This window comes from Lepidochelys olivacea (genome assembly GCF_965140295.1).
Source record: "Lepidochelys olivacea isolate rLepOli2 genome assembly, chromosome: 3".
NCBI classification, from domain to species: domain Eukaryota; kingdom Metazoa; phylum Chordata; order Testudines; family Cheloniidae; genus Lepidochelys; species Lepidochelys olivacea.
Genome location: NC_140413.1, coordinates 164,881,149 through 164,894,401, shown reverse-complemented (window position 1 = coordinate 164,894,401; position 13,253 = coordinate 164,881,149). Strand labels below are relative to the sequence as shown.

The 13,253-nt window shown below is 37.4% G+C and overlaps 1 protein-coding gene across 19 annotated transcripts in view; it reads right to left on the bottom strand.

Moving 5' to 3' along the window:
• The window catches only part of ESRRG (estrogen related receptor gamma), a 542,942-nt gene that overhangs the window by 60,189 nt on the left and 469,500 nt on the right, over positions 1-13,253 (bottom strand). For all 19 annotated transcript variants that reach the window (XM_084624445.1, XM_084624444.1, XM_084624440.1 and 16 more), the window contains 2 exons: positions 10,302-10,412; positions 5,604-5,765 (listed from right to left, as the gene is read on the bottom strand). In XM_084624445.1, the coding sequence (XP_084480571.1) occupies positions 5,604-5,765; positions 10,302-10,412 (273 nt within the window). The remainder of the gene's footprint in view (positions 1-5,603; positions 5,766-10,301; positions 10,413-13,253) is intronic.

Below are 13,253 nucleotides of genomic sequence, written 5' to 3'. Positions count from 1 at the left end.
AAATAGTTCTTATGTCCAGATCCCGTGTGCATGCTTGTGGAAGGGGGTTAAAGGAAGAGTGGATACTGTTTTTCTGATGAACAGGAGACAAGGGAAACTTGCAAAGGGTCCAAGACAGTGCAGGGATAAAAAAAAAAAGATGTCCTGATTTCCCAAGAGGCTCAAGTTATTATCACTACAGAGCTGTCAGGCTGCATGAAGCAGCTCATACTCCATACCATGTAGCAGCTCATACTCCATACCATGTAGAATGAGCAGTAAACACCACATTAGCATTTCCACCTGCTTCTGAAGGGACAGGGACTCTAGAACCTGGGGATTGCTGTGCAGCTGCAAAACTGGAAGTATTGCCTAAAATGGCCCTGAATTCAGCTAGTAGCACAATAGACAGTGAAAGGCCATAAACTCGACAAAACCACATGATTACATTGTGTGGGAATGGGTATGGAGTGGGTGCACAGTGGGGCTCTGTCTCCACTCCACAAAGGCCTGCAGAAAGAGGACTATGGAGTCAGACTGGGAGGCTGGCCATGGTCAAAGTGCTGCAGAGAGGTTGAAGTAAAGGCAATGGAGAGGCTGTAAGGATATGCTGCCTGGAAAGTGGGAGGTGAAGTGCATACATGCAGCCCCATGTAATTTTCCCACAAAAAATCCCAGTCTGTCTCCAAAGTCCTTTGGGTCTATATGGAGTTAGTTCTGCATGTGCACTGGACCCTGGCTACTGTAAAACTCCATCTATTGTGAAGTAGCATGGAAGTTCAACTTTTTTCATTTATACTTTCTATGACACAATGATTGATATATAATAAACACACACACTTTAGGGTACACACAGTATATGTGAGAGTATGTGCATAAACACATATATACACACACCTTCCACCTACATATACACATAGGATACATTGCTGGAACACTTTAAAGTGATTATTTCCAGCTTCTTCTTTATGTCTTTACCCACATTTTTATCACACAGAGTGGCATTTCTGGAGCAGATGATGAGTAAAGGGCAGTTTAAAAATGACAACTCTACAGCGAATCATATTCTTGTTCAGTTTTAGAATGTTAAACTACACCCCTGAGAGCTGCTTTGGAAAGGAAAGCTTAAATATTGTCCTCTACACAGAGTGTATTGGAACAATAATGTTTCATAAAACATTAACATTAGCACTAAGATATTCAAAACATTCTTGGATCTGCTCCAGCCAAAATCATACCCTCATGTAGTACCCCTTTTAAATACCAGGACAGTGACTATTTTTACCTATACCTATAATGGAATATTGTTAATTCCTGGCAAAATAGGAACACATTTGAAAGCAAGCAAGTTTAATTTATGAAATTGCATAACTAGTTAATTTTTGATAGATTAGCCCAGTGTAGTCATTTCAACCAAATTTTTCATTTTAAGTGCGAAAACTTGATTTCTATGGTCTGGTTGGTGTTTTTTCATGCATGCAAATTTTTTTTAGAGAACATTTTGTCCCTTTAGCTTCCTGTTATGCACAGTTTTAAGAGCTTAATGTTTCCTGCCTCCACTTAGAATAAGAGAACATTGCACATTTTTGCTGAATGTCAATGAGACAGTTACATTACAGAAATGGTGCCCGAGTGACTCTGAAATTGTGACTAGACATCAGCAGAATCCCATCCTACACTGGAGAATAGCTTAATTAATTCAATATGCCCAAAATAAAATGGCCCCCCCAACCCAAAGCAAAGGGGAGGGCCCCAACCACAAGTAACCCATGGCGTGAAACAGCTGTCTGTTATGTAAAAAAAAATGTCTAGCACAGCTCCATAAATATATTTAGGCCGTTTATATAGGTCAACTAATGTGGGTTTTGTCTCATCAGGCAGGAGATGAAGCAGCCTCAGTGTCTCCCTAAGCACCTTCAGCATTTTGCTAACGAAGTTACAGTACATAGGAATATTTTAATCTGACAGAAAGAACAACAATAGATCTGACTGCTGGGCTGATAATCTTCTTATCACACCCTGTGAAACCTAGCTCTAATATTTGACTGAGCCTCCATTACTTGGCAACCCATTCTAAAAAGGCCAACAATAGAGAGAGAGAGAATGAAGTGGACTGTGCAAGTACCTCCATATCTACATAAAAGAGATTAGAGGCGACAGCATTCCATTTTACAGCTCAATCATATTGTGTTAGCACGCGCTTATCCGAGCGCGGATGAAATTGAAAGAGAAATAAAGAAGAGTCAGGCAGATAGGAACCAGAAAAGCGAGGCATGAGCAATTTCAAGGATATAAAAGGATGCTAATGGTGGGGCCCTGTCATTCTTAAAAAGGGCTATTAGGGCACCATCATCTGTTCTTGTGCCCTTACACTCCTCTAACTAAAGTCAAGCATTTCTTAATACCATTGTGCTCTTTTTCTTCTTCAGATAAGACATGGTCATGTTTCATAACAACACACTTCCCATTTATTTGATTTATTAAGGTGAGTAGACTAATTCTATTTGCTGTTAGAGCTTTTCCATACATATTTTTCTTTCAATATTTCTTTCTGTAGAACCGTACAGTTTTTGTTCAGAAAAAGCGGCTGTAGAGAATATTCCCAATAATTCAGAAGTTCTAATGATCTGATGATAGCATAGTAATTTAATAACATTTTAAAGCAAATTTTAGGAGATGACCTCCACAGAGAATGGTGTGGGTGGAGGGATCAAACGTGTACAGCACTTTACTTTCTGTAGATAACTTCAAGAAATAACCCTTCTTTATAATGGCTGAAAAATGTTATTTTTTTCCACAATGAAGCTGTCTTTCAAAATATAAAGATTTCCATTGAATTACAATGCATTATAGCTAAATCTTTTATTGGTTCTAATACAACTCAAATGAAAGGGCCTTTAATCATGTTACACCTGAAGAAATACTGCAATAAAGCAAGATCTGGTGTAGCCCACATAATGGGCCAAATTCACGCCCATATATTGTCATTGCGTTCAATGGATAGCCACCGAAGGTTTATTTGGCTGACTATGACTATATCACAATTCATCCCTTTGTTGCTCTTTGTTCCTTTTATGACTTGCCCCTTTTCCCAGTTCCACTGTATCACTGCCTAGACTAACATGTGCTGGCACAGGCAACAGCAGGGTTGCACCACCGCAGGCTTCCCTACGGTTGTTCTGTGCCAATGCCAGTCATTAGTTAAGCTCTGGCAGCCCAAGTTAAGCAGCACTCCGTGACTCAAAACCAAACGAAAAACCTTCTGATCATGCTCATAACATTTGCCCTTTAGCATGTCAAGCCCTTCCTCATTTTGATTTTTGTGCTCTAAAGCAGCAAGCACAGATTTTATCACTGACTTCAGCTTATCAGAAGGCTTAGGAAAGGATTGCCTTTGTTTACTATTTAGGTTATATTTTTTTTACCCAAATGGGGTCAAGCAAGTAACCGTAGATAGTGCAGCTTTACCATGGCAGGTGTGGTTTTGACTTTGTCTCACAAGACAGGGCTGGCCTACTATAGCAGTTTTCCTCAGCTAGTTCAGATTGCGGGTCTTCCATTTATAATGCCAGCTTACAGTGTCCAATAGCTTTTCATGCTAACTACAGGCACTGAATTGTTTTTAAAAGATTGCTCGGTTCCTCAACTCCCCCCATACTCCAAAAGAAAGCTATGCAACATATTCACAAATCAAACTGATAAAAGATCCTGGGGCAATCATCGTGGTGTGTGACTGACTTCTAGCTCCAGCTCTTATTTCAGTTAGACTAATGTAGGTATCTTCTGAAGATGAAGCTCAAACTCACCTATTTAACTAGTTTTGACTTAATTTGGGGTGCTTTATTAGCAACCAGTGTAAGACAAAGTAGCTAGTATAATACAGAGTGATGTTTAAATTAGTTTACAATTTGCTTGGGCTCATCTAGACCTGCTCTGAACAAAGCCATTCAGAAATGTCAGCTGTGTTTCTAACCACTGTAACAAATTGTTGCCTGAACGCTGCACACCTAATGACTTCAAATTAGCTTCACTGCGATATTGCCTGACAGTTCGTTACGACTGTTAGCAACATAGCTGGCGTATCATGACCAATAAATTGGTTTCAGTGTGGGCTGGGAAAGGGACTTCCATCAATTTGATTAAAGAAATTACTGTAGCATTCAAAGCATAAAGACAAACTAGTTTAAGGAGACAGAAATAAGTTAACTGTACCAGAAAAACATTGCTCATGATCCTAAAGCTTGTTTATAAACCATTTGTGGTACAAACTTTGAACAAATAAATTTCATCTGGGCAGAATATGAAATATTTCAACATATGTAGGATACCGTCTCCCTACGAAGTAAAATTATGCTTTAGAAGCATATTGATTATTAATTATTATTTATTATCTGTACTGTGGTAGGACCAGAAGCCCAAGCAGAATTGGGGCCCCACTGTTCTTGACATATAGAAAGACGAAAACCCAACACTTAAGTGTTGAGTCACTACCACAAGAAATGCTTAAAACAAAAGAATCTTAGGAACAAAGTAACATACTGAAATGTAGATGTTTACTATCTGCTATTCCATCTATAAATAAGATCCAGTATTCTGGCTTGCTGAATGTATATATGTAATCTATACAGTCTATTAATATTACAATACGGGTGCCATTTCTGATGGTATTAGAAATATACATTATTTTTTTTAACTTTGATAAACAGAAAGTTGCCTGGATTACGCATTCACATTAAGGTGAATCAGAGAATTCCATGGGGTAAAATGAAATCTAAAAGGACATTGCTACATTGGCTATAGCAATTAAAGTACATCCGTCCTCGTTGTGAATGGTTGGTATTCTGAGGCTCCAATATGGCAATTAGCTGACTGAAATGCACAAATATCTCCAGTTATCCTGCTAGAATACTAATATGATTATAATAAAATAAATCACATAAATAAAAAGCTAACACTTTTTTCATATGTTTCTGAAAGGTGAGAGACTGACAGCCCTGGAAAGTGTATTTGTTTTTAACCCATAGTATGACTTCATTGCACATTAAGCAGGGGTGGAGGAGAGGGCGTTGTCCGGTTGCTAGAGGAAAGTGCGTACCTCTTTAAGGAATAGAGAGGCCCAGGGTGAGTTTGCAGCAGCCTCAGAGCAGGTCAGCATGGGGATACTGACACATTGCCCCAGGTGACTGGAAGAAAGGGGAGGTTACATAGGCACATGCCGGACTAGAGAAACCCACTTTTACCTGGACCTGGCACAGCCAAACAACAGGTACAAGTGTCTCAAACACGGCATTGAAAACATGCTTCAGACCTGACCTGGAAGATCCACAAATCTTTGATCTAAGAGATTATTTCGTCTACCCACTGTCTCTGCTGAGATTGCTAATTAGCTTTAATAATAGTATGTTATTGTGTGATGTGGACACTGGTCCATCTTGCACAGACCAAGGAAATATTGAGATATAGTGTGGTTACCTGGTGCTGTACTGCTGGCATAATCTAGTCCTAAAACCAGTTTAACTCTCCCAAGGACTTTAACCCCAGATTAAGGTGATCTACCTGCTAATGTAGGTGTTCTTATGCCACTTCCCCAACTCCTGCTGGGGAATAATATATATATTATGTACCTGGAATATGTTTAGCCCATCCAATGATGACCACCAATTCTCTGTCTGCCAGGTCACAAAGTGTGGTGAGCGCTTTGATGTCACTATCTGGAACAGTGGGGTCAGGCATGGCATAGATCTTCTCTGGTTCCGCAACCAGCAAATGGGAGACAATCTTGTTATCTGTAAAAATGGACCAGAATGCTACAAGATCACCAACAGTGTTACCCTATTTTTCTGACAGGTGAATTAAGTTTCACATTAGCTTAAAAACAGTGACCACCTTTAACCCGTGCGGCTCTATTAACTCCACCAAGGAGTTACAGCAGAGATTGACTGGGGCCCATATAAACATTTTCAGCAAGCATGACTCATTTATTGTACGTAAATTACAAATAAAATAATATGCATGGGATGCACAAATACAATTATTACATCATAACATTTGGAATAAAATTGTCACCGACTAAACTTTTAGGTATTGAAATAAGTTTTAGGTTTTGCAAATTGAGACTTTTTCTGTTATTTATATTTTTGGATATGGTGTTTTTAAGAAGAGCTGCACATTGCCTGAATAAAAATAACACAGACAATTAACAAATAGTTAAGTCCTTAAAATCTGAAACTTCTGTTTCTGTTAAAATCTGTTGCCATTCTTTATCTCAGAAGTCAGAGTCAAACTGTCCTAATACATGTAATCGCAAGAGTTTCTGAGCAACTATCACCCTATATATCTTATAGTATCTATAGCCTGCTCTTTTAAAATGATAATACTAAGATTTGTGGTCCAAGGGGCTTGTATTCTAGGAACGAAATGCAACTGCCTGTATTTGTGCTACTCTGTAATGCAGAACCTCAGAATCTCACCCAAAACTAGCTTCTTTTAATTTAAACAGGAGTGAGCTGATACTCCTTTCATTTACAGATAAAATCAGGAGTAACTCCATTAAAATCAATGGAAATATACCAACGTAAAACTGGTGTAAGTGACGTCAGAATTAGGCCCTATTTGAGAAAACTCTTTTGTACACAAAAATGTTGTATTATTTTGGAATACTTTTTAATATCTGTAACATTTTCATTTATTTTATATTTATTTTGCATACAGTTGAATCCTGTGATTTATATGGAGCAATCAGTTATGTTAGAATGAACAGTCAAAAAAGAAACAGCAAGAAAAACTGCATGGGCTTATTATAAGACACCCACAACTCAACAGTATACAGGTATCAAACACATAAAATCTGTCAGTATTACACCGTATATTGAGGCTTTAATTTGAGATGCAAAAAGAAGCCTTTTTATTAATTCTTTAGAAGCCTGATCCACCTCCCAGAGAACTCAGTAGAAAGACATCAGTGGGAGACGGATTGGGCCCTTAAGTCTTCTATACATTTCCCAATATATGCAGCCAGGTGTCCTACCTTTTAATGATAGGTACATCTTGTAGCATACCTGAAATGTATCAGCCAGACATAAAGCATATGTTCTTAGAGCCCAAACAGTAGCCCTTTAGAGGACTTAGACTAATCCTTTCAGTCCTTTGGGATAAACAGTCATGTGGCTTGACATATATAGGGTTAGATCCCGAGAAGATTGTCTAGCACCCTCATCTCCCTCTAACTGCCAAGAAAGCTGATGGAGTTGATATTTTTTCCTGCTTCAAAATGTCAGCTATAGGCCCTACTGTCCTCATAGGAAAAACTACAACTGAAATAAACAGGAGTTTGACTTGCATAGCGACTGCAGGACAGGTTCCAAGATATCTGCTACTGTCAGATTTCCCTAAATACCCTTCCTTGATTCTGATTTCTGATACTTTACCACTCTTTTGTGACACTGACTCCTTGATTCTGATCCATTTTCAGCAGTATGTTAGCCTTATTATAAATTTGTGATACATGTAAGTCCTTCATAAAATAAGTGCAAGACCCAGCTGGAAAGCATTCCATCAAGTATGTTTTATTCCAAGGGGATGGATTCATGTTTATAAGACCTATAGGAGCTAGGCCATCTAAATAATTATTTATTTCAATATTCTATTTATTATCAAACTGATTAACAGGGAATTTTAATATTATTTAAAAATGTCAGTTGATAATTTTAATGGAGAGTGGCAAATAGTTTTTCAACATAATATTCTTTATTTTTTTAATGAACAGATGCTTTATTTGGTTTTTTGATTGTTTAACTTATTAGAAAACATCATTCTTTCCAAAAGTTAAAGATCACAGCATATTTTCTCAAGCATTTAACAAAAAACCCATATGCAGTGAAAAGCAAAGTAACTAAATTCTATTTTTCTTACTACTTATTCGCAAAAAATGTATAAATGGACCCAGTATTCATATTGTAATGCATGAAGATGGGGACATAAACCATATATTTAAAATTATAGTATATTAGTGAACAAGAGCTCCAGATTGCTAAGGTAAATGTCCACAAATTCAGTTTTTCTCAGTACAGACTCACACAAGGAACAGACTGGAAATCTCCTTTTTTAAAATAATAGCATCTTCATCAAATGTTTGCTTCTTGCAGATGATTCAAGAATAGTGTACATTTTCATTTCTGCTTCACAAAAATCTCCACTTTCATTATTCTGACAACACAACAAGACCTGAAGGCAGGCCACTAGATTCTGTAGATAAGAAAAGAAATGCAAAAAAGAATAGAAAGAGGTCTGTCTAAAAGAGACCTCCTAATCCCTGTTATTTCACTACAGAGAAAAAGGCTATATGTACTGAAGCATGGTTTAGTACAAGGCATAGGGAAATTCTGAATGTTCTCAGAAATCCCCATCACGCAGGAAATTGAATAGCCATGAGCACTGTTTCTAGGTAAATCTTATTTAATGTTTCCCTAATTAGAATCAATAGAACCCAATTTTCATTCCTGTGCCTTTGTTATGCACAAACTATCAGCCAGGGTCCAGAAAATCTCCCAGGCTACTTCCTTAATAAAACCGATTCAACTGTTCCCTGACACTTATCTGACAGGATCCAAAAATTAAGTTTTGTAAGTGTTTGTTACAAAAATGTTTGTAATTGGGTGAACTAAGGAAAATTAACAGAAGCCTTTAGATAATAATGATTAATAAGGAGATTAGTTTATCTCAGACAAATGGAGTTTACTAAAATTGGTGGTTATCTTCTTGAAGGTGTTGTAACACAGTACTTCCCAATAATCTCAGGTTTACACACAGTTTCTTGGATGCTTCAGCACAATAGTGTTAACCTATGCCTATATTAAAGGACTGGAATATTTTTTCTATGTTAGGAGGCTATCAACATTTCAACTCAATGACAACGTAAAATAAATGAAAAAACTGGCAATCTGTGCATCCAGCAAAACTAAACCTCTAATGAAATTAAGCCTTAGAGTTTATTAAATTTTATTGTATTATCAGAAAGTTTTTATTATAATGTGAAAAATCTGCTTAATGCAGCCCTAGATTGTATTTACAGAATGGTGGAACAGCTTATGCAGGCTGAGAAGAAGATGCCAGATTGGACAATTGAAGGTATAATCAGCATAATGTTTTTTTGGAAAGGCAAAAGGAAACTATGCCATATGTTCACTTAAGCCTTAATTTTATGTAAAACTGGTCGTTTTTCCTTTGACATAGCTAAAATGCCCTTTCGCTTACAGTTCAAAGCCTGTTTATTTGCACTACAGATCCCCATATGCTCATGTGTATTGTACGCAGCAGTGTCCCCTACTGGGGAACACGAGATGAAATCAACACTGTTTTCTACACAGCTAGGTAGTGTCACGGGCACAAAACCTCCATGCTTCGTTTATTTTTCCCTAAATGTGGGGGGGGGGGTGGGAAGGTTTGTCCCGCTTTGATAGCAAAATAGCCTTCTTGACAGTGACAACTGTGTATGGGAATTCTGTGTATGGAAGAGTTCACAAGCACTTGGTAGGAAATTCATACCTTTGTAGGCTAAGTCTGTAGTCTCTTACACTAGAGATATAATGCACTTAAATTTACTTCATGGAATTAGTACAGTTGCTACTTGAGTTTGTACACGCTGCAGAGCAAAACCTACAACTATGTTTTGTTAATCGCAAAGAGCACGGAACTTGTATTTAGCAAAGGGATGATCAGCTCTCTCTCTCTCTTTTTTTAATTTTTTTTCCCCCAAGGACATTTTTTTAAAAAAGACATAATGCCCATAACGGCATCAGAGACAGAACTACCAACCTATGCTTGTTATTAGTGTAGCACATTCCTCTTTTCATCTAATGTTAGCTAGTGTGTTAACCTTCTATAGCTATAAATTAATGAGGCTCCTAATGTATTTTCATTGGGAGGTTGAGCAGTCAAACTCATTTAGTTAGTGAAAACTACAAAAATCACTTTCTTGTGAAATCTGAAACTAGAAGCTCCAATGAACTAATGATCACAGTATGAACCGTTTTATGTACCAATGAAAATAAATATAACCTGTAAATGAAAAATGTGCACTGCATAAACCATGCATTAATATGCTTCCACCTGTAAAAAGCTTCATCTGACAGTCTGAGAAAAGATGAAAATAACTAATAAGATTTTTTTTAAATGCTCATGTTAACTGCATAACATATAGCGCTTACTGTAGCTTTTTAGGGACAAATTCTTGTCCTACAGAAGTCCATGGAAGCTTTAAATGGGTCCATGAGTTATTGATGTTTTGGAGGCAGAGAAAAAGCTGATACATCTGATGTACTTACATGGCTTTTTGGCTGGCTGAACTAGCTGAGGGTTCAGGTATGGGCTATTCTCGGCATCTATTCTGCGCTTGTACTTCTGGCGACCTCCACGTACTCTGTCTAGGCGGACCCCTAAAATGGGAAAAATAAACACACACTTATTTAATGCTTTCCATGTGATGCATTTCACGTGACAATCTTCTACCTAGCGCTTTGACAGATTTCTGTAGCATAGTCAATGCAAATTTCTTTTCTCACAACCATAATTACTAAAAGCAACAGAAAAAGATATAAATACTCATAAGTACTTGCAACCTATTTATATTTTCATACAAACAAGATAAAAGTTTAGACTATAATTTCTTGTTGAGAAGACCATTTTAAAATATTTCAAATATTTTCATAACATCTTGCTACTAACATGCTAAAAGCTCCTGAGACTGGGGTTTGGCCTAGAGCTCTTTCAACTGGGGAGATTCTGAGCTGAACAGTCCTCTTTAGTAGAAGCTTTGTCAACCTCTATATGTGGTTATAAGCGTAAATAGATTTACTAGGCTACTGTTATGAAGCAAAGGACCATGAAGAATGAGAACTTCAGAAACAATTAACACTGAATCCTGTTGTGATAGTAGAGCTGTATTTAATTAAGATAGTCTAGAGAATTGACTGCAGTAACTGTAGAGTAACCTCTCGAAGTATTATAGGGAAACAAACATGGTTTAAAATCCTTCTGAAATGGAGGGGTTACATTGGGGTTGCAAAGGACGGAGAGCTGCATTCATCTGGATATCAGTAAAGCCAAATCAGCATTTGCATTCTGCTGTCACATTATATATGGCTTAAGTAGTACATTTGTGTTACCTGAGATGTCTAGGCATGGGATTTATATGAACTGAACTTCCTGAAACAAGCTGGAGCTGCTCTAGCAAAAAAAAAAAAAAAAAAAAAAAAAAGAGGCGGCATTCATAAAGCAACAAATTATTTTTATTTCATTCTGAATCATCCAGACAGATTCCAGGCAGCCAGAAAAAGTGCCAGTATAACCCTTTAAGGAGGGAACCTCAGCCAGTAAGTAAGGCAACAAGAAAACCAGCGCCAAGCACAAAATTTGTGCCTGCCCTGATGACACGGATTTAACTACTGAAGAACTCAACATGTGACAATGTCCTCACTGCACACTTCTCTTTTCATTATCTGATTCATTATTCCTCTCTCTTCCCTGTGTTTTCACTCCCACGATCATCATATATGCTGCTTCTCCGCATCCTTCCTTCTTCATCTTTCCTTCTTTTCAGAGCTGGCTTGAACTCAGAAAAATCTACAAATGATGGGAGCTCCAGTTTGTGAAAGCCCCTTCTGTAGGGCCAGTCCTCTACTTAACATGGGATGTTGGGATCTGCTGCTGTCTGGAGCCACTTTTGGCAGGGCTAGAAGAGCAAGGATCAGTGTGCTGTCTATGGACATGATTTGGTGAAAAAAAAAAAAAGCTAACTGCAAGGGACGATCTATCACTCCTTTTCCCAACCAAAACAGGAGAGAGACTAAATGGATTTTGGTGGGAGAAGGATATTTTGATGCGGGGTCAAAAATCCCACAACCAGCTCTTCTCTCTTTTACATTTCTTCTGGCCATTTGTCCCTCTCTTTCCTTTCTGTTATTCACACACTTAGGTGCTCGACACACTAGTTGCTGAGGATCGGAAGAAGTTAAGTGAAGGGTCCAATCCTGCAAACTTTTACTCACACAAGTAGACTCCTTACTTGATGCTCCCATTGACTTCAATACTATTGTGAGTAAAGGTTACGAGCATGAGAAAAGATTTGTATTAAAATCAGGCCCTAAGTCAGTAACTACAATACACAACCTACAATTCTATACAAGAGTTCTCCATGCTCTTTGCTAATCATGAGACTGTGTAGTGATCTCCAAGCCTGGACGGTGTTGCATGAGATCATATGATTTTAACTGAAACTGTACATTCGTTTACTTAAACACAGGGAGCACATTTTTGATTAATTACAGATCTAATCTATATACATTTATAAATTACACTATATAAATCATAAAATAAAGCAATCATGTACCCACAGAGGTCAAAGCATGATTATGAATGAAATCTCTATGTATTTATGTATCTATGTATTTACAGTGTGTTCATATATCCTTATCATAAACATATTTGTGTGTATGTGTGTATATATATTACACACAAGACCAAATTCTGATCGCAGTTATATGGTATAAATCCAGAGTAATTTCACCAGGAACAGAATTAGATTAACACAACATGTGTATGCTTATCTGTAAATTCAAGTTAAGCATATACATTCATTAGCACAAGTTATTACAGTTTATTAGACAGAGAATTTTAAATTAATGGTTAATAAATGTTCATAAGCACCCCAATGAGCTTGATCTCCACCTAGGAAAACTGACATTCAAGAAACTATACTGCCAGAAAATACATTAAAAAGTCCATGGCTTGTTGGTTGAACATTCAGAAAAAGGCAGAGGATTAAAGCAAGCCACATATGAGATTGGTGGAATTATAAAAAGACTGCCCAGCATGTTAAGAAAAATAGATAGAAAATGAATTCTGCATAATTCAGGTGTCATCCTTCTTTCTGCTTGGGAGGAGATTTCATAGAGATAAAAGACGGATTGCATCGGACAGAAGTATGTTTAATCAAAAAGTAATGGAACTGAAGATTAAATTAAAATAATAGAAATCTACCAAGAAGAACAATTTTTCCTCCCTTGCATTTGCACAGATACACATTGTCTGGCTATATCGAAAGAAGGAGACATTTGACATGGGTTTAATTAGGCTGCAACTTTATTATTAGATGTCTGGGACTACACGACAGATAAAAGTGTATAGTGCAGGTAACCCCCCGTTTATTCCGTAATTACCCGGGTGGCTTTTACCAGTTCACTCTCTTTTTCCATCCAGGTGCCTCCAGCAAATCCATT